General features: G+C 38.1%; 1 protein-coding gene across 16 annotated transcripts in view; it reads right to left on the bottom strand.

Annotated features, from left to right (window-relative positions):
* Positions 1–23,099, bottom strand: part of NRG3 (neuregulin 3) — a 1,147,889-nt gene that overhangs the window by 767,953 nt on the left and 356,837 nt on the right. For 10 of the 16 annotated variants that reach the window (XM_055093080.1, XM_055093079.2, XM_063607483.1 and 7 more), the window contains exon 2: positions 21,654–21,731. The exons of the other annotated variants lie outside the window; for them this stretch is intronic. In XM_055093080.1, the coding sequence (XP_054949055.1) occupies positions 21,654–21,731 (78 nt within the window). The remainder of the gene's footprint in view (positions 1–21,653; positions 21,732–23,099) is intronic. 16 annotated transcript variants of the gene reach the window in all.

Genomic DNA, 23,099 nt, shown 5'->3' with positions numbered 1-23,099 from the left:
CAGAACTGGAAGAGTGAATGACAGGAGCAGTGACTCACAACAGACAGGGGTAGAGGGGGCTTCGTGAAAAACTGTGAATGTGATATTTAAGTTGAGATCTTGAAATAGTGAAAGCTGGGTAATGAACGGGAGCTGTTTTTCAGAGACAGACAAGTATATAAGTAACAAATGCAAAATACATTGAATTGGAAAGAAGCTTGGCATGTTCAAGAAACTAAAATAAGATCATGAAGGTAGAATGTAAAGGGGTGGATTATTGTATGCAAGAATGGTGAAGTTTCGGCACAGCCAGATGAACCAATACTTGTAGGATAATCGAGGTAAGAATTTTTATTTTATCTTATTAGCTATGGAATGACACTAAAGTTTTAAAGCAGGGGAATCAAATGATAAAATATAGGATCTAAACACATTATTTTGACTTATGTGTGGTGAATGAATAGGCAAAGTGGCAAGAATGAATTGAAGACTGATTAGAAAAATATTTGTGCTTTTGAGTAAGGTGATGGTGGCTGAGTCTGGTGTGTTTGAAGTGAGAATGAAAAGAAATGGAAGGATTGGAGAAGAGCTATTTATAACGTAGCATAAAAGGTGGGAGAGTGAGCTCGAAAGAAAAATTAGTGAGACTGCTGAGCAGGACTGACAGCTCAGTTAGAGATGACCTGAATGTATGTCATAAACAATACAGCCAAGCTCCCCCATTGTGTGATTGTCTACAACTTTTTGGTTGTCAATGTGGAGAAGGTTGATAGGAAGGTTCATCTTGTGGGTTTGAAGTAGGAAGAGAGCAACTAACGTTGGAATCATGGCATCCAAGCAGGAGTGAAAGAAAAGTGGTGCTCCCAGGGAGCTAAGTGTTGGGGGAAATTGGGAGTTGCGTGAGGTCAGAGAATATGGGAGGTATTTGAACTAACCAGATAGTAACAGAGGGTGTTTGATAAACAAATGGAGCATTTTAACATGGAATATTAGAGCTGATATAGTTGTTGGTATTGGGAAATTCCAAGGTGTGATGATAAAATGTGTGGCTTAGACGAAGCGAAGAAGGTGGTTGGAGATGAGGAGGCAAAGGGAATGAGAGATCGGGGTGTTGGATGAAGTGATTCTGTGGATGCTGAAGTCTGTTATGCTAATGACTTCAGTAGCGTACTTGCAGTAGCGAAGGTGGCTTTGGGCGATGTTCTAGTCTTTAATGACCGAGGACTGAGAACATCCACGGCTTAGTGGCTGAAAGAAGTCAGAAGCAAGAAAGTAATACAGCCAGGTGTGAAACTCAATGGAGCAAGCTGGAGCCAGAGGCATTATTCTGTACCCACTATTTTAAGATCATTATTAGTTTTTGGTACTGATTATACTCTCCAATCCAGAAACCTTGAATAGAAAAACTGAGGGCTCACAGATAAATCTTAAGGAAAATTTTTAAATCCTTCAGCCTAGGCAGTTAGCTATTCTATACCACCATACTTTGGAAATAGAAAAAAAAAAAGTGAATCCAAATCCTCATTTTATTAATATCATTAGAAGCAATACTGTACCAGATATGTCACACAAGTTTTCTGAATCTCAGTGTCCTCATTTGTAATGTAGTGCTAAAAATACTCATCACACAGAGGTTTTTATGAGAATCACATAGAAGTAGGCATGGAAAGTACCTAGCATAGAACTGAACTTTTCCAATGCCTCTGTTTTCCCATGTATAAATGGGATTAATAATAGTATCCATATCATAGAAAATTTGTGAAGACCAGCTGAGCCAATGTAGGTAAAGGTTTCAGATCAGCACTTGGCACGAGGTGAAATTTATATCATCAGCACTGGCTATTTTTATCACTAAAGCAAACACAAGGGAAAAAAAAAATTTTGTACCCAATTGAGCAATGTTTGTGTTGAAATCATTTGTCTTCATTCATGGATTTAAATAATTTTTCAGCAAGAACTCTGTGATCCTCTCTTCAAGGCAATTAATTAAATGGATAGAGAAAAGGGATCTTGAGAATCTGAATCTCTGTGCTTGGCCCCTGAGCTGGTTGGGAGCCCACAGAAGGCCTCAGTCTCTGAGTCTTGCTTCTCTGTCCACAGCACCATGCAGGGCAGGCTGGGTGGGGGCGATGCCTTCCAGGAAAAGCCACAAGCCCCTGATGGGCAGTGTGGTGGGAGGGTCAATGCCCCTCACCCCACACCATTGCTCAGGGGCCTTCTTTTGGAGCCAGTCCTCCTTACCTCTGCCAGAGAGTTGTCAGGACAAGCCCCTCACAGGGAGATTGCACTGCCAGAAAGCACCCAGGCCTGCAGTGATTGGAGTTAATTGGCCTTTATTTAGTGTCAGTGCTGCTCTGATCTGCCTCATTAACCCCGGTAACCACATGGTGCTTTTTAATGAAGATCCCTACCTTGCCCAATTCTCGATTTAAACAAAGCCACCTTTGAAAATCTCTAAATCCCACACACTGATCAATTTCTACTTAGAAAAAAATCAAAGTGTTATCTGCTGGGTGGTCAGGAGCGGCACCAGGATCTACCACCTTCATGCTTCTCAGGCCAAGCAGGTGACAAGACTGTGGTCAGGATCACGAAGCAGTTCAAGACTCAAGGCAGGAGAGTGCAGCACTGAAGCCAGGCAGTCTGTGAGGGAATCCTGATTGTGATCACTTCCATGTGGAGTCAGGGCTGCATGAAAAGCCTTCTCGGTACCGGCAGGGCCACTGTAGATGAGGAGCTTCCTGTCGCTCAGCAGGACAATGGCTTTAGAGGATAAGATACTTCTTAGGAAGCAAGATCCATGCTCTTTTAACAAGAGGAAGAGTCAGAGGGAAGAGGGGGAGGAGAAGCTTGGGGTCATCCCTCTAATGAGATACCCAGGAAGAGACGGAACAGCTCCAAATTCCTATAGGCCCAGTGGGTTGTTAGAGGTGAGAACTAAGGAAGCTTTAAGTGCCAGGGGGAATAGGATAGAGTGGAGAATACTTTCACTATTCATAGCCATGACATTCTTCTCCAGGTTTTTGTAGCAATGTAGGTCCAATGTCGTCAGATTTTCAGGTATTTCAAGAGAGCCCAGGAATTCAGATTTGTGTAAAGTCTCTCAATTTTTATGTATTGGTGACTAATTCACTTTCTGTTGTTATTAAACACTTGCAAGCCAGGACGTTGTCAGTCAAATATGCAAGACTGCCGATCAAATGCAGCTTGGCATCTGTCTGACCGAGGCCTCTGAGCTGCAACAGCAGACTCATGCCTTGGTTTTACCTCTTTTAATACAGCATCCGGTAAATATAGACTAGAGCCAGGCACCAAGCAAGGAGCTATGTAGTTGTGATCTGCCTTCAAGTGGCTTGTGACGTAGATGGGGAGTCTGGACAATTAAATGATCACTGCTATGTGATGTATGCAAGGACAGGAATTAGCAGGGTCTTTTAAAATGGTATAAAATTCAGTCCTAGACAGTCAAGCAAGGCTTCCTGGAAGCAGGGGTCAAGACCAACGTGGTCTTGATATCTCAGCAGAAGTTATTCTGTTTTTTGAGACGGAGTTTCGCTCTTGTTGCCTAAGCTGGAGTGCAATGGCTCCATCTTGGCTCATTGCAATCTCCGCCTCCCGGGTGTTCAAGTGATTCTCCTGCCTCAGCCTCCCAAGTAGCTGGAATTACAGGTGCCTGCCACCATGCCCAGATAATTTTTTGTATTTTTAGTAGAGATGGGGTTTCACTATGTTGGCCAGGCTGGTCTCCAACTCCTGACCTCAGGCGATCCACCTGCCTCAGCCTCCCAAAGTGTATACTTCTTATTTCTACTGTCTTCATACCTAAATACATCCCAAGAAAAGCCAAGCACAAAAATAAAAGTTAAACAAATAAAAATTTTTAAAAACCTTCCATATTGATATATTGATCCTCAATTTTTGTGGCATATTTTAGTTGTCCTGTCTTTAGTGAATACTTGTTTCAACTCCTGAAATTTTATTTCCTGGGTTATCTTTATAAACTACTAAAGTGTCAAATGTTATGAGATAATTCCACCTCAAGAACAGGAGTTTAGCTTCATTCACTGTGTGGCTCTGGGGGATAACAAGCCAGGACAGCTGGAGAGGAAGTACTTCTTATTCTGACGGGTCACCTGAGACCATTTCTACTATCGCTGTGGAGTTTATATTCACATTGGGCTTAGAGGGCCTCATTCATTTCTGCAGCAAATCTTTTTGGGTGCAAACTGCATTGCTGATAAGGTTACCACACTGACAAAAACAAATCAAGTGAAGGGTAGATTGATTTGAATCTTAACCTAAGCCAAATGTGATAGAAAAAGTTACTTTTGAAAAGACGAAAGAATGTATTGCAAAAGCCAGTAGTGTTCTGATAATGCTTCTCCATGTGCTTAGTAAACATAAGCATGCCTCTCAATTTCAGACTCAATCTATGTTTCCCACACCATTCAGAAGCAAGTGTGGGTTGTGTGTTTTTCCTCCAGAAAATGCTTATTTACAACTTTTTCCCACTTCTGGCAGACAAGTGGGTCAGGGTGTGGTTATTCATTATTTATTTTTTCTTTCTCACTCAGCAAATGTTTACTATTTATTTTCTTTTTCATTCAACAAATATCCAACAGTATTTGCTACTATGAGCCAAAAGCTGAACTTTTCAGTGTATAAACAACATCTAAATCCTAAAAGATGGTGGGGGGTGGGAAAAGAATCTCCATAAGTACCCTCTATTCCTGGTGACCAACTGGGGTAGTGGCCGGTGCAAATGAGTCTGCTTAGCAAGCACAGCAAAAAGGGAAGTGAATATCCAGCTCTATTCTCACATTGAAATCCACATGAATTCAATAGCCCTTCATTGAACATCTGTCTACTGGATGTAATGTCCTGTGCAGGGAGCTGGAAGGCCATATAAAGGCTCTTCCCCAAGGAGTTTATAATCTAGGAAAAAAGATAACAACATGTACATAAATAAATAAAATACCAAATACAGAGATATGCAGCCAAAAAGAAACCTAAAATAAAGACCTTTACTTAATAGCTTCAGAGAGGACAGACTTATGCTTGATCATAGAGGATTACAAAAGGCATCAAGGGTCTGGTAGCATTTGTTCTGGGTCTTGTGAATGGCAGGTAGGATTTTAATGGAGGTAGAAGGAAAGCACAATTCTAGAAAGTAAGGAAAGCACGGTGGGGAAGAGAGACATCAGTACTGACTGTTATACTGAGACTTGCAGACAAGCCAGGAAACACAAACCAGGACTATTGAGGGCCTGATTAAAATTGTTAGGCAATACAGAATGCAATTATGAATATGAAACAGCTTAGTAACATAAACTAAGCTTTGTTTTAGAATAATTTGACTGCTGTGTACAGAATGTACTGGAAGCAAGTGATCCAACAGCAGGGAGACCACTTAAAATGATGATGATCATAACTAATATTAAAACAAAGACAGTAATGGCAGCACTTAAGTTGCACTTACCAAGGGCCAGGAATTATTTTAAGCATTTTTGCATGTAGTAACATATTGACCCCTCCCATTCATCCAAAAAATAGATACTATTATTATCCCCACTTCACCAATAAGAAAGCTAAAACCAACTTTACATGCAGATGGTCACCCAGCATGGAAGGGCAGAGAGAGGTCATGGACCAGGAAGGCAGGCAGACACTTGCTTCACCTCTCCACTCTGCTCTCTCACGGAGGAGCCAGTTCAACATCTTGGTGAGAAATGATGACAGCCTAAAACTGAGGAGTCGCAGTGAGAATGGAGAGGGCAGAATTTACACACAGGGACTGGGAACAGAGGGAGTAGACAGAGGAGACCAAGAAGCTCTCACAAAGGTATAAACTGACATGCCACAGTGTAGAGGATTTCAAAAACAAAGAAATTATTCCAGAGAGTTAAATGGTACTGAAAAGTCAAAGCAGATTAGAATTTTGAAAGAGCTAGTGAACTGAATAAAAGGAATTCCCTGGTGCCTGTTAGGTCAGTAGTTTTAGAGCAGGGTTACGGTTATACATTGCAAGCAGTTAAGAGTGGATGAGTAATAAGAAAGATGGGCCATTGGACAGAGATGATTCTGTTCAAATTTTCATGGTAAAGAAATAATAAAATCATAAATAAGATTATGTAAAATTCTGATGCAGTTAAGTAAATGATACCTTTGCTATTACTACTATTACTATTATTATTATTGTTATTGCTAGTTACCAAGGTAAACCATCTTTGCAGAGAAGTTACGTAGAATGAAAATCAGCAGTAAATAGAAGGGAAGAGAAAACACGTTTTGATTATTTAAAGAAGTATATGAATATATCTGAATGGGCAGTCTCAATGCTCATTATAAATTACTAGAAATATCCAAGTGGTAAGTACCCTAGAGGGGTACATTCAGACTCTGGTCTGAATTTTCAAGGATTCACTATAAGGTTTGGTTTAAGCATCACAAATTCCCATTTTAGAACAAGACAGATCCCTGTATTCTAATGTTTTTCTGGGTGAATTTGTATCAAGTATTAGATTTTGGTAGTTTGTGGATCATGAAGCAACTTGGACCCTGTAATGGACTGAAGGTTTGTGTCTCTCCAAACCCATATGTTGAAATTCCAACCCCCAAAAGGATGGCATAAGAAGGTGGGGCTTCTGGGAGGTAATTATGTCATCAGTAATAGTTCACATAAACAGAATTAGAGCCTTTATAAAAGGAACCCCCAAGAGCTCTCTTATTCTCTTTCTAAGAGGGGACATGCGAGAAGGTGGCCGTCTGCAGCCCAGAAGAGAACCCACACAGGAACCTGAACATGCTGGGTCCTTGGTCTCAAATTTCCCAGCCTCCAGAACTGTGAAAAATAAATTTATTTGTTATGAGCTACCCACTCTATGGCACTTTGTTATAAGCCAAATTAACTAAGATATACCCTAACATCTGTATAGACAGCCCTTCATAAGGTGCATCCCACATGACACATGCTGAAATACATTCACTGGATTGGGCAGACATGTTTGACCAGGTTTGCTGAGAAGAACAATGCCATAAGCAATGTTTCCCCTCACTTCCAAGGGCAACATCAAATTTTCAGCCTCCTTTTAATTTCTGCAGCTGGCACTGCAGCTGAAGGGCCAACAGCATTACAATCATTTCTGACATTTCCTAGTCCTTTATAGCTTACGGCAGGTTTTCTCAGTTGCAACTTTAGCATACCTTATAACAGTTCTCTTATGTAGCCAAGGCAGAGGGTGTGATCCTATATTAGAGAAGTGGAAAACCAGGCTGAGAGATGTATTTCCTTGCTCAAGGCCATTCACATAGCAGGTGGGCCAGCATTCACACTCAGACCCAGTGACTCTGAACGCCTTACTCTCTGAAAAAAAAAACTCCCTCTAAATACCAGTTCCTTCTCTTTTGAGTAAAAGCAAAACATGCAATCTTGCGATTCAGACTAAGATAATTTCCCATTCTTTTTTTTCTGCTCTAACTGTGTTTGACCTCTTAGACATATTTAACCCCTCTTTTGGTCAGACTTCAATTATTGAGATTTATATTCAGTTGTTTATGCCAAAGCATTAGCATATCCCAGATTCCACTGGTAACCAGGAAAGCAGTAATTATACCGTTTGCCAAAAGAGTAGGTGCCCTCATTATTTATCTCCGTGAAAAAAGTTTGTTTAGATTTTTTCATCCTTCAGGTTTTCTCTTTAGTAAATAGTTATCCAGCTAAATTATTCATCACATCATCAGAGTGCTTCCTGGAGAAAATTCAAAAACATGTTATAACACCCTCAAGAAATGCATGTCAAAGTCTGAATGATGACTAAAGCACAAAAATGAGGCATATCAAGCGTTTTGCAGTATGTGAAAACAAAATAGGCCAGTCTGGGAATGATCTAATATCACTGTCTTCAGAAAAGGGAGATGGTCACTGCCCCAAGTATTTTCTTTTTAAAATAAACCAGCTAACACACAAACTGCCTTTTACATATTAGTGTAGACTCCACAGAGTAAGTAGTTTCATGCGAAAACTGCAAGGACACAGAGAGACTAACCTCAAAAATTTATTATCACAAGATCTTATCCTCTAGCTCTCATTCATATGTCATACTTTCCTGAGGAATAAATACCCAAGTGTTTCACAATATATGTTGAGTTAAAAAAAAAACAAACAAAAAAAAAAACAGAAGACTGGGAAAAAATCAGGCTAATGCTACAATCATGGCATTCGCACAAATTTTTCAAAGTGTGAAGTAGGATAAATGTATTCTAACATACCCAAGAGCAGGGCAAATTAGGGAATGCTGAAATAAATCTTTGATCAAAGGAGAATTTTATTAATGATTTCCAATATTTTTCAGATTTTCCTCATTCTTTATCTTCTCAAAAATGAGAATTCCTGTGTGGTTAAATTCATGTCCTAGTTCTTAAGTTAGAAAACATCACACAAATAACAGTTGCTATTAACCGAATGTTTTTATTATGTCAGGTACTTATACTATTAGCAATTTTTAAAAAATATTGAAAACTAAGTGCCATGTTTCTCTTTTTATGGTTGTAGAAGGTGAATCTCAGAGAGGCAGAATAATCCATTCCAGATGATACTGCCCCTAAGAATAAACCCAAGATTTAAATCCATGTGTGTGTGGAATTTCCTCTGTGTCTGCTCTTTTCACCAACATATATAAGTCTTTTACATCAGGGGTCCCTAACCCTTGGGCCATGGACCTGTATTGGTCTTTGGCCTGTTAGGAATCAGGCTGCACAGCAGGAGGTGAGCTGCTGGTGAGTGAGCAAAGCTTCATCTGTATTTACAGCCACTGCCCATTGCTTGCATTACCACCTGAGCTCCGTCTCCTGTCAGATGAGCCACAGCATTAGATTCTCACAGGAGTGTGAACCCTATTGTGAACTACACATGCAAGGGATCTAGGTTATGCTCTCCCTATGGGAATCTAATGCCTCATCATCTGTCACTGCCTCCCATCCCCCACAGATGGAACCCTCTAGTTGCAGGAACACAAGCTCAGGGCTCCCACTGATTCTACATTATGTTGAGTTGTATAATTATTTCATTATATGTTACAATGTAATAATAATATAAATAAAGTGCACAATAAATGTAATGCACTGGCTGGGCACGGTGGCTCACACCTGTAATCCTGGCACTTTGGGAGGCTGAGGAGGGCAGATTGACTGAGCTCAGGAGTTCGAGACCAGCCTGGGCAACAAGGTAAAACCCCGTCTCTACAAAAATACAAAAAATTAGCCGGGCATGGTGGTGGGCATCTGTAGTCCCAGCTACTCAGGTGGCTGAAGCAGGAGAATTGCTTGAACCCAGGAGGCGGAAGTTGCAGTGAGCCGAGATCAAGCCACTGTACACCAGCCTGGGTGACAGAGCGAGACTCTGTCTCCAATCAATCAGTCAATCAATAATTGCAATGCACTTGAGTTATCCCAAAACCATTCCCCGCTCTCAGTAACCCCCTGGCCTGTGAAAAAATTGTTACCCACAAAAATGATCCCTGGTGCCAAAATGGTTGTGGACCGCTGCTTTACATCATTATACATACTAATAGAACGCTTCTAAAGCAAAATATTTTTGAGAATTCAAAGTAGAGAAAAAAATTCAACAAAATAATTTAGATTGAGAAGACCACCTATTCCATCGTCCTTATTTTTCTGATTAGGCAATGGCACTCCAAAAAGATGAGGTCAACTACCCAAAAATAGTTCCAGAACCTAGGTCTCCAGACTTCTAATTCAATGCTCATTTTGCTCACTCCCTCATCTTTCTAAATTCTAGATTTCTCTTACAATCTACAGAGTTGATGCTATGGTTCTCATAAGTGCACTGAAGAATTTAACTGGTAGATTAAGGTAATAATCTTTTCAAAGAGCTCTGAAATTATCTGAGCTTCAGATAAAACAGCCATAATTAGGTTCCCTGCCAGTTGAACAGCACGAATGCTATTGTCACTGTCCAAGCCATAGGAAAGAGTTACAGGACAAAGGAAAAAAAATCACAATGGTGTCTTTCTAGACTTTTAGGTAAAATGCCTGTTGATGATGAAAAGAACATAGGATTCTAAATTTCCTTCTCAGATTTCATTAAGCAACTGTCCACACACCTTCTTTTTTGACTATTAATCTCCTTGAACTGATTCAGAAAAAGTATAGCATCATAACATTTTAAAAAATTAGTCTAACAAAAATTTCCAGACAGATCTTTACCTCAAGCGGAAATTTCTCCTATTAAATGCTATCCTTGAAAATATCACTAAATCCTGCATAGCAATTTCTCTCCTTTGCTGTATAATGATATAGCTATTGTACCCAAAAGAAAAGAAATACACATTTTACTTACCATCACAGCTCAGTTAGCAGTTTCCTCCAAGTTAAAAACTTTGTGTATTAGCTGGAAGTCAAGATCTATGTTTCTTTAAAAAATTAACTTGGGAAAGTTGGAGTAACTTATTTACTTAACCTTTATACAATCATGACAATTCAGACCGAAAGATAGTTATTTTCTTTCAGAATATGAATACATTGCTGCAATTTCTTCTAATTTCTAGGATCACTGTTGGAAAGTGTAAAGTTATTTTGAGTACTAATCACCAGGATTTGACTTAATTTTTATTTCTAAAAACCTTAAATTTTTTTCTTTAACTCTAGTATTATGAATTTTCATAAATATGTGCCTTCAGCTTGTCTTTTTAAAATTTTAAATTGTCGTGGGGCACTTATATTGTAAATTTAAGTCATATTTTCTTTTATTATTTCTTTGATTATGTCTTCTCCATTTTCTGTTTATTTTCTGCTATTAGAGATATTTCCAGTTATCAGTAATGATCATGTTTCCAATATGTTTGCATTTACTAGAAGACTGTTTGATTTTTTGCATATTTTGATTTTTGTGTATTTACTAGAAGGCTGTTATATTTTTTACATATCCAGTATTTTTACTTCTGGTTTGATTTCATGTTCTGACAACATATCACTTTAACTTTGGAGTGGGTCTCTTTTACACGCAGTAAAAGTTGTATGAAGGAAATTTGTGAATCTCAGCAAAGCCCCTGCAACACAGTGCACAATAAAATTTTATGGAAGGAAATAAGTACACAATGCTTTCTGTTTGAGAGTTTTGCTTTGTTTGCTTTTCTTAAGGATCAAGTAGTTCAACCTGAGGCTTAAGCACGAGCCCTAACAGGAAGTCCTTAACACTTTCTGTTCAAAAGGGTCAGACTGTAGGTAGAAACTCAGCCAAGGTGTATCAGTGAGAAGCACACTGTGCATTTGCCAGTAGAATTCCCTTTCCAGCAAATCAAAATTTGTAAATAAGGCAGAAGTGGTCAGATGGGTGGAGAATGGGTTCCCTGCCTGAGATGTACAGAAACACAACATTTGGGAAACACATGTACTTCACTTTTTCTTTCCTACTCTCTCTCACACCCCCACCCTCTCTCTCCACCTAATCTCCTCCACAAGAATTCCAAAGTCTTCTTCTACAATACAAGTAATTAGCTCTTTCCCCAATTTTGAATATGCAAACCTCTCCAGGTCTCAGCAAAACAATAACTTCAGCTTCTGCACTCCTTAGAAAGAATGTTGTACCTATAAATGACTTTTTTCTTATTATTTTATAAATCATTTTAAATTGACTACATTTCACTTAGCACATAGTGGTTACTCAAAGAGAAAATACAAGCCCTATAGATGGGCAAATATCATTGCCTGTTCTATTTACGGAAATGTTCTTTGTCCCTAATATATTTTCTGGCACTTGATGGGTACTCAATGAAAATATTCCTGAAACTGCAGGTTTCTAACTTTTCTGGAGACATAATTTAGACACCATCTTTTGCAAAGGATATTCACCTTAAATAATTTAGAATTTTATGACAAGAAAATTCCAGACATAGAAAACAAACAAAACTGGAGGCATCCACAATTGAAGTTGGATTACATTTCTGAGTGTCTTCTTAAAATATCACTTGTATTGCACATGTTCTAGTTTGTCATATCCCACTGTTAGGAAAGGCTTACAACAAATTATTTTAAAAGCATATCATTCACCATATAAATGTTGTACAGTTTTTCCCAGATAAAAATATTTTCCTTATTGAAAAAAAAAGAGCTTATTGTTTCTTAGAAGAAACATGTTAATATAAACTGTATCAACCAGGTATGTGCTGTGAATTTACATCAAGTAATCTTCAATTTGGTGGGTCTCTAACTGTCTCAGAGTCATATGGTGAGAAAGATCCTTCCAGTACACTCCAGGAAATGCTACTGAGCAGCTGTCTGTTGCTTTACACAGATGGTAATTGACAAATATGTATATTGTGAAGACTTCGCGATGTACTTCCAAAAGAAAAGTCATTCCTTAATGCCAAAATATTCCATTCTTGTATTCTAAATCACTGGGGGAATTTAACCTCCATTACTTAATATAATTAGTTTGACACTGACATAATTAGTAACCACCACAAAAGAACAAAGATTACAAGATCACTGTAAATAAAGGCCAATTATTTTACTTCTCTAAAGAAATACGGACTTACCCCTTTTGCCATTAGTCATAGGCAGACAATTTAAAATGTATTATGTGCTAAATTAGCTATTAATAAAACAAACAAGGTGTCTTCCTTATGAGTAATGTTTAGCTTAGTTGTCCTTAATGTAAGAATCTGGGAATGGTGATGGAGGACAGAAGGAAAAATTAAAAAAATAAACAGCTGAGAGCCCAGTTAAGCTAGGCACAAAAGATACCCCTTGCATACTGTCAGATATAGACATTTTACTGATAAGGACACAAGTTTAGAATTGTAATTCAGCTAGATTCTCAAAGTAGGAAATGTCAGAGCTGAAATTTGATCTTCTGTGTGGCAAACTCTCCTATACGCTACTGCTCCCCTCTCAATTATGACAAAGAAATTATCTTTTAGGGATATTTTTATACATTTTATCATTTAGATGCCATCTATAATTCAAATGCAATGTTGTTTTTTTGCAAGTTTTTGTCCTCACACCTTAAAGTATATCACTTCTCTAATGTTCATAGAAAAGTATAAATTATTCTAGCTCAGAGAATCAGCAGGTTTCTTATTTTCTCCCAAAAACTCAAGGAATTTCATCTCCAACATGTGTGTACCCTTAAAAAGAACCTTTCCTCTTGCAGTTTGTCTCCACAGCATTTGATTAAGAAAGTTACAAAATTATAAGAATAAAACATTGTAACAGGGTTTTTTAAAAAAAATCTTAGAGGCTTCTACTTGCCTATGTCATAACGTCAAAAATAAAATGACCTCCACAAAATTGGAGCACTGAGCAAATGAGGGAGAAGAAAACTCAACCAATAAGAATATTACTAATAAAAACTGACAGAAGTCTTCTCTAAACACACTTGTATCAACATTCATAAAGAAAGATCTAATGCCATTCCATTTGACTGAAATCCAAATCTATTGAACTTTCAGACAAAGTAAATAGCCTATTTATTCTGGAATGAACTACATAATCAACTAAGCATTTCACTTGAGGCCATCTTCCTCCACTAGATTATCCCCTGAAATAGCATCAGACGTTTCTCTGTGGACACTCGAGTGACTGATTGAAAAGTCTTTTTCCACTAATGGAATTAGGAACCATTTCGGACTCTTCATCTTCCCTTCGGTTCTAGCTCATACTTCAAAAATTCCATTCTTCCAAAATTTTTAAGCAATCATCATTTAGTGGAAAATAATTCTATTAAAATCATATAATGCTATAATAAAACATGCATTTTATATGTATCTGAAATCTACACTTTCATCTTCATATTTGGAAAAGAAATAAAAGTCTGTTAATGATTTTTTTTATTCAAATGCATATAATTTACCAATTCAAATAAATTATCTTTAATAGAGAATTTCTCTTTAATTTCAGTTTTCCATTTAAACTGATAAAATCACAAAATATTATATCGATAGTGGTATATTAATTGCTGGGGGGAAAAAGAGTTATTTTTTCTTTAACTATTCAATGTAAAATCCTATGTCATGTCAGTTCCAACGAGAACTCTAGGCTAAAGCAGAAAAAACAAAAGGAAATGTGCCTTTACAGACTCACACAAATAGGAAAAACTTTTTTTGATCAGATTCAAAACAGACATAAAATATGACTTGCACTTATTTTAAAAAAATACCAGTACACTCTATTATGGGAAAGGCATTATAATATTAAGAGTCACTTTTCTTTCTCTAGAAGTTAAAAGTAAGTTTCTTTTTGTGAATACAATACAAAAATATTTAAACTATTTCACTGTTTAATAGATCATATTATAAATACTGGCTCACACTATATTATCAAAATAAAACTGGAACTAAGCTAACAGCAGATACAAAGGTGGAATAAAAATCTAAATCTAAGATGTAAACCTATAGATACAAGAAAAAACCATGAGAAAATATCTTTATGACTTAGAGGAAGTGAAGAACTTTTAAAGCAAAGGCAGCAAAAAATAAGCAAAAAAAGTCATAGATTACAGAATGAAGAAGGATATTTGTAATATTTAAGACTGACAAACTAATAATGCTAATAGGTAAACAAAGAGATGCTTAATTAGTAATCAGATAAATTAAAACAACAATAAATATCATTTACACCAATTAAATTGGCAAAAAAAATGGTTGTAAAGACACAGAAAAATCTTTAGATACTACGGTGCAACCTGGCCAGGTGCGGTGGCTCATGCCTGTAATCCCAGCACTTTAGGAGACCAAGGCGGCCGGATCATCTGAGGTCAGGAATTTGAGACCAGCCTGGCCAACATGGCGGAACCCCATCTCTACTAAAAATACAAAAATTTTCCAGGCATGGTGACACATGCCTATGGTCCCACCTGGGTAACAGGGCAAGACTCCCATCTCAAAAAATATATATGTATGTGTATATATGTGTATATATGTGTATACATGTATATATGCATATATCTACACACATTGAAGTTAAAAATAAGTTTCTTTTTGTGAATACAATATAAAAATATTTAAACCATTTGTTTAATAGATCGTATTATAAATACTGGCTCATACTATATATCAAAATAAAACTGGAACTAAGCTAACAGCAGATACAAAGGTGGAATAAAAATCTAAATCTAAGATGTAAACCTATAGATATAAGAAAAAACCATGAGAAAATATCTTTATAACTTGGAGGAAGTAAAGAACTTTAGGCAGCAAGAAGTATATAATAAATATTATATATATGTATATATATATATATATATATATGGTATAACCTAAAAATAATGCACTAAAAATAAGTGACATAGGCCTTTTAGCTGCAGAGTAATTTATGATGGTAGAAGGTTAGAAGAAAACCGGTTTTCCATCAATGGAAAGAATCATGCAGCAATGAGAAGTGATAGATTATATGCTCACACAACAACGTGAGCTGAAAAATAGAATGTTTAATCAAAAAAGTGGAAACTGGCATCAAGTAAATAAAAAATGCATGTAAGAACACACACAAATCCAGATGTACACATTATATAAATTAGAATGGTTGTCTCAAGGTGGTAGGGGAAAGGGAATGGAGAATGGGGAAAAGGGTAGGGGGAGAGAAAGAAAAAGAACTGGATGATGCAAAAAGTCAGAAGGCAATCAGCAATGAAAAGAACCTGAACTTTGATGTTTAAGAAACTTGCAATGAAATCCTTACAGTCACTTACTACCAATGTGACTTTGAACAAGGGACTTTTCTGTATGACTCTTTCTCCACTGGCAAAATTGAGATAATAGTTGTCACCTCATGGATGATGATTAAATGAGTAAAAACTTAATATTTACATACTCAGTAAGGACTTTTTTTTTCTTTTTAAGCTTTTTCAGAACAGGCATTTATATTTGCCTGTGTTATAGGATTGTTATACTTATTGATGCTTAGAATGTAGTCTGAATTCAAGTTTCTTTTGCTCAATTCTAAAATAGGAAAACAACACTACAAAAGGAATATTCATGAGCTATGGACAAATTCAGGCTTTGTAAAAGCATTTTATAATTCCAAATAAAATGGAAATCCTTGTTTTGTATATCATTCTGAGATATGCAGCTAAAGTAGAGTATTAACTTTAAGATTACTACCAATATAGTAAAATCAGTATCTTCAAATTTAAGATTACAGAGAAACACTAAGATTGCTGAAAGACATCTTAAAATATCTTAAAATATTTCTTTTACCAATTGTAACCTGAAACCAATACTTTTTCTTATTACACTTTGCTGTGCACTGAACCTCAAAGAGAATTCTCCAAGCTCTTTGACAATTAAAATGTTAAAGAGTGAAGCAACAAAATGATCTTACTTTGTCCTGTTACTAGATTTGGAAAAAGCATCATTTTGAAAGGGAATTATCTTCTTAGAGTAAAAGTCATGTAAGAACCTCTGTTCATTTTTCAAATCATTGGTATACTTGCAGTCTTCTTAGGAAATATACATTTCTATTTACAGGCCAGAATTTCAGCCAGCCATTTATGCTCAGAGGAAAATATGCTGGGGAGAGGTAAATTTGCCTAAAATCATTGTTGATTGATCGAATGATTGATTCATTCAAGAGTAATATATTAAGCACTACTATATAGCAAAAAAAAAATGCACTGAGTCTGAGCATATATGAATGAATGAATGAATGAATGAATGAAGTAGACATAGTTCAGCCTTCACAGAGTATACAAAGTAATAGGAATGTCAAACAAAAATAAGTAAATGATTGCTAGCTATCTACCTATAAAATTACAAATTGTTGTAAGAATAAGCAGGAAAAACAGGATTCTAAGAAAAGGAATGACAAAAAGAATGGAGTATTCATAGAGATCTCCAACAGTATAATTTTAACTGACACCTGATGGATATAAAGAATGACCTTTGCAAACAGAGGCAGAAAGATTTACAAGGAGGAGGCATAAAAAGTTCAAAAGTGCTGAGGCGGAAAATAATTTGGTCTTTAAAGCTACTGACATCAGTTCATGGGACCTGGAGCCTGGTATACTGTGAACAAACTCCAAGATATGCAATTAATTTAAAGGCATCTCCATGACAGCCTGTAGACTACTGCATAGGGATCTGATATTATGTTAATCTTCATTAGAAATCATTAGGAGTTTTTGAAAAGACATTGTCAGATATATGTGTTTAAGAGTTCTAGTTTTTTTAGGCCAGGTGCGGTGGCTCACACCTGTAATCCCAGTACTTTGGGAGGCCGAGGTGGGCAGATCACGAGGTCAGGAGATCGAGACCATCCTGGCTAACACGGTGAAACCCCGTCTCTACTAAAAATACAAAAAACTAGCTGGGCGTTGTGGTGGGCGTCTGTAGTCCCAGCTACTCAGGAGGCTGAGGCAAGAGAATGGCATGAACCCGGGAGGCGGAGCTTGCAGTAGGCGGAGATCGCACCACTGCACTCCAGCCTGGGCGACAGAGCGAGACTCTGTCTCAAAAAAAAAAAAAAAAAAAGTTCCTGTTTTCATATGGAGAAGGAGATAGAGGGAGGCCAGGATGAAGATTTTTCAATCAGACCAGGGAAAATAAAATCATAGTTTGGGTTAAACAGATGACTGAGAAACTAAGTGAGAAGTGGACTGAGTAAAGATAATATTTCCGAGGCCTTAAGGATGCAGGGAACAGCAGTAATGACTCAGAGTTCTGGCATCCACACTGTGGCAGATTGTAGTGCAACGTACAAGGATGGCAAAGACTGAATGAGGGGATCTGAAATCACAGGGAGCAGGAAATTAAAAGAAGCACCCTGGCTTTCACACCCCTGGAGACTACAATTCAGGTAACTGAGAAGCAGGGTTTCCCTCAGCATTTTGGAGTGGAAGTCGCAGGCCTTGGTTGTGAACAAAACTGACCTCTACTGACCACTTACAGTGAGTTATGGGCTATGCCAGCTCCTTCCAGTTGTGCTTGCTATCTCATTTACTTCCTACTGCAGTACTGGAAGGTGGCTGTGATTAGCTACATTTAAAAGATGAGGAAATTAAAGGTCATCTTTTGTATCTTGTTCAAAGTCCCTCGATAAATGACAGAGTTAGGATTCTAACGACTGACTGTAAAAGTACAGTGTCCAAACCTATCCTCTATTTAATGATTAGAAACAGTGGACACAAGACACCAGTGACAGTGAGGGGGGTGTGTGTGTGTGTATGTATGTGTGTGTGTCTGTGTGTGTGTGTGTGTGTGTGTGTGTCTGGCAGAGATGGGGCATGCTAAATAATGTTCATCGTAGATCCAGTTCTACTGTCATCTATGAAAAGCAAGGAGGCAAGTCTCTATTAATATAGAGGAATAATGCGGACTCATTCAGGCATGATAAAACATCTACCAAGTGACACACACTGGACAACTTTCCAGGTCAGCAAAAGAGGCAGAATCCCAACTAGTATGCAGCTCAGAGCCTAGCAATCTGTCATTCTCAAAATACAATTTTCTTCACACAATGCCACATCAGTAGGCTAGATTAGCCATGCACACGTATGATTCACATACAAGGTCAAAATGCTGTGTGCTACGGGAGATAAAGCACCAGGTGAGATAGAGCTCTATGAAAGATAAAGTGCTAGGGTGGCAAAACAATATAGGCCTTAAGAGCAGTGGGAGATTACTTGAGATGGAAAGGTCACAAAAAGCTTTCTTTATCGATTAAGTAAATGCCTGGAACATAATAGGGTCTGAACTAAATGATATTGGAAGATGTAAACAAAATCCAATTTTCCCTGAAATTAATTAATAATGTATAAATAGAGATGTTAGAAAAATAGTTAAACTATTCTAATACTGTATCTAAGGCTCAGAATAAAGAAGTTCATACTCTAGTCCAGACATTGGCAAACTTTTCCTGTAAAGGGGCAGATAGTAAGTTATTTTTCAGCTTTGTGAACTCCACCATCAATATCCATCAACTCAGTACTAATATTTTTGCAGGAAGGCAGTCATGAATGATACGTACATGAATGGGTGCAGCTGTGTTCCAAAAAGTTTGTTGCTTACAAAAACAAGTGGCAGGCTGGATCTGGACTTCAGGCCATTGCTGGCCAACCCCTGCCCTAGTCTCATTGCTCCCCAAATTTAATAGAATGATCTGTCACTCAAGTTGCTGGGAATGCAAGGAAGACACTGAGCCTAATTAGGATATGTCACACACAAAAATTATTGGAGAGAGCAGTTGTAAGTTGAGACTAAAACGAAGCCCCTTCTCTTGAGTGTTTCTGCCAAAATAAGAAATACAAACACATCCCGATTACACAGTAACAAGGCAAGCACGGCTGAAGGAAGAAAGTTATCAGTGGAGATCCGCTGCATAGCATGGTCACAACCATGGCAGGTAAGGTGGAGTGTAGACAGCCTTGTCAGCCAGCCTTCTCAGCTCTCTCTCCAGCCTCTCCTGACTTGACTTGGTATAAAGATCTTAGTGAGCTGAAGCCACTAATAGAAGCCCAAATCCCAGTTAACTTTTACGATGCTGTCCCTGCTGTAGCTCTCTCTCATTTTTCTCTTTCATGTTTTGTTAATAATGATTGCTCTATTTTGAATAAAATATTGTAACAAATTGAACTTAAATCATTCAACAATTATTTATTGGGTATGTCCTGCATGTGTCTACCCTTGATTGCCTATAATGTTATTACTCTGTGATTGAACTGGAGATCTGATGGTGAGAAAACCATTCATATTATCCCTACTCTCCTGGAACATAACGTCCAGATGACAAAACACAAAATAAGGTCACAAGTAAATGTAATCGCAACTGTGATCAGCTGCTTTGAAGGAAACAGACAAACTGCTGAAATGGAAAATACCATAGGAAGGGAATAATTTAGACAGAGTAGACAGAGACAGTTTTTCTATGGAGATCTTTATTTAATTAAATTTCCTTTAAATCAAGACCAGGAACACGTTCCAGAAACTGATAAAAGACCATTGGTATTGGAGCGTAGTGAGTTGGGGAAGAAAGAAGAGTGAAAAAAATTATGTTGGAAAAACCAGAGAAGTGAATAGGTTATGCTGGGAAGGCATTTGGACCCTGGTAAGGTTTGCATGTTTCATCCTGAATACAGCTAGAAATCAATGAGAATGGTTTTGAGCCGGGGAGTGATTGTCGTTTGTTTTACCAATATTAATCAAAAATGGTTTGTAGAGCAGCTAGGAGTATAAATGTGGAGAATATGATGGGGGGGTACTGTGACAGAAAAGGGGTAAGATGAAAGTGGCTTGCTTGGTGCAGGGTGGTAGTGGCAGTGGCAGCCGAAGTGTAGGGAAGTTGCTGAATTTGAGATTTCTGTTGAAGGAAGAACCAAGTTTTGTGGATGAGTAGATGGTTAAAAGGTTCTTAAATGTGGGTGTAAGTAGGTGCTTGTGGGATAGGAAGGGAAGAGTAATGGAATTAAAGAAGCCAATGGTTTCTGGTTTGACCTCCTGGTTGGCTGATGGTGCCATTTATCTTGAAAGGGAAGATTCGGGGAGAAGCAAGAGTGGGGAGGAGAACCAAGAGGTATGTTTTGGACATATTTGAAAATTCATGGGGCAAAGAGGCAGTTAGATACACAAGAGTGAATCTCAGGCAAGTCATTAGAAGATAGATGGCACTTTAGGCTACTGGATTGAAAGTCATGATAGGAAGAAAGTGAGGGAAAAGAAGGCCCAGAACAGGGCTGTATTGTAGATAAATGTATATTTAAATTTTCTGTGCCTTGTGATGTTTTGATATCTTAGAAAATCTTTCTAACTGGGGAAGAGATCACCTTTGCCTGAGGCTAGCCAATTCTTTTTTTGTTTTGTTTTGTTTTGTTTTGTTTTGTTTTTTTGAGACGGAGTCTCGCTCTGTCGCCCAGGCTGGAGTGCAGTGGCGCGATCTCGGCTCACTGCAAGCTCCGCCTCCCGGGTTCACGCCATTCTCCTGCCTCAGCCTCCTGAGTAGCTGGGACTACAGGCGCCCGCTACCACGCCCGGCTAATTTTTTGTATTTTTAGTAGAGACGGGGTTTCACCGTGTTAGCCAGGATGGTCTCGATCTCCTGACCTCGTGATCTGCCCGCCTCGGCCTCCCAAAGTGCTGGGATTACAGGCGTGAGCCACCGCGCCCGGCCTGTTTTGTTTTTGAGATGGAGTCTCGCTCTGTCGCCCAGGCTGGAGTGCAGTGGCGCCATCTCGGGTCACTGCAAGCTCCGCCTCCCGGGTTCACATCATTCTCCTGCTTCAGCCTCCCCATTAGCTGGGACTACAGATGCCTACCACCATGCCCGGCTAATTTTTTTGTATTTTTAGTAGAGACGGTGTTTCACCGTGTTAGCCAGGATGGTCTCGATCTCCTGACCTCGTGATCCGCCTGCCTTGGCCTCCTGAAGTGCTGGGATTACAGACGTGAGCCACTGCCAACAGCCGCCAATACTTAAGATAGGAAACGGACCAGCCTGAAGCATGCAAACTAACCAACCCAGAGCCACATTTCCTCTACCTTGCCCATATACCCTGGAAACAATATTCTTCTGTCTTAAGCAACCCAGGGCCAGGTACCAGGCAACTGGAGAACACCGCTGTTTCCCAAATTCTGGAGAAATTATTCAAAGTAGTCCTAAACTGTTCATCCTATCCTGCCTTACCCTTCTCTCAGAAACCCCAACAAAGGCCATGCCTTACAACTTACCTTGCTCCTGTTTCTGCCTCCTGACCACTCTGGTCTTCCCCATGTTGCCATGTATGGCATGCCTCCTGTCTCTAGGACCTGTGAGTAGAAAATACTTTATTTTCTCGAGTCTCTCCTGTGTCTCCTCTTGTAGCCCCATCTGGCCGATTGTCTCATAAATGTATACAAAACAAAATTTCTGACAAATCATAATATTTATAGATGCAGCAAAAGAGAAAAACAATGAAAGTCTGTATTAGTAACTAGAAAAACGGTCAGAAGTCTGAGGTACCTGAGAGAAGACAGCAAAATGAGATCTGGAATTTGAGGAGCACCTGTTAGGAGAAGAGTCATCTCTACTGTAAGCACAAGCAACACAGAGGGAATGGGGATGTCAGGAGGGTATCCCAAGGACAACATATAGGATTTTGTCATATTCTTCCTCCAAAATCACAGAAAACTTGTGATCCATATCCACTATTTTTTGTTCCAAGTCTCTGATAAGTAAGTCATCCAATCCATGTTAAAACAGGCTGGATTCTTGCATCATAAGACGTTAATTTATATTTTTACAAGATCCTTTTAGCTGCTTCCACCAAAGTCCCTTTCCCCCTGCATACACTGAAGCTTATCTTGCATATTCTATTTATTATGATATATAAGGTGTGTTTTCCCTGCTGGACTTGGGGGTTTTGAGAGAAGGGACTCTATTTTTCCTTTCTATATCCTCCCAGCCAACTGAACATCTGATTCTTTACAAAACTGAGAGACCTACCATAGTAATTTGCAAATGGGCCTTCAAATTTATAATACTTGCTCTTAGTCCTATGCTTAGAGTTTCAGTTCATGTAGGAGTCAGTGAAGACTAAGTGTGAGTAGCCAAAAACTTGAAAGATAAAGTTGATAGCAGTTTCTTAAAGATATTTTTTAAATGTTCTTAATTCAGAAACTGTTAATCCAATTTAAGAGAAAACTGTTTAACTAAAAATTTTAGAGAATTTATGAAGACATATCGTTAATGGAGAAAAACACAATGATATGTAACATTTTGAAATCAATCATGTTTTAGTGGTCTTCTATTTGCTTACTAATTTTTACTGATAGTTTTCACACACTGAATTATGTTTCCTTGCAACTAATATGTTTTCTTCTCTTTTACCCTGAAATTTCTGTAGATTTTCCATTATGGAATGTGAGTCTATGTTATGTGATGCATAGATATCCATTCCTATTGATTTCTTGTGGAAATAACTTTCTTATTAAAATTTGATAAATAATGTGTTTATTAATATGGTAGATATTTTCAGAATTAGTTATATTGTGTTTCAGTATGCCTCATGATAATACTAGGTTTTTTTTTCAACATTTCACTTTGTTCTTTTTGTGCCTGTTTGTGTTACTATTAATAATCTGAAGGTCTCATGTTTTTCTATTACCTTTTTTGTTACCTTTTAAATACAATGTGAT

Source organism: Pan paniscus, chromosome 8, assembly GCF_029289425.2.
Source record: "Pan paniscus chromosome 8, NHGRI_mPanPan1-v2.0_pri, whole genome shotgun sequence".
Classification (NCBI taxonomy): domain Eukaryota; kingdom Metazoa; phylum Chordata; class Mammalia; order Primates; family Hominidae; genus Pan; species Pan paniscus.
This window is presented reverse-complemented; position numbering and strand designations above follow the sequence as displayed.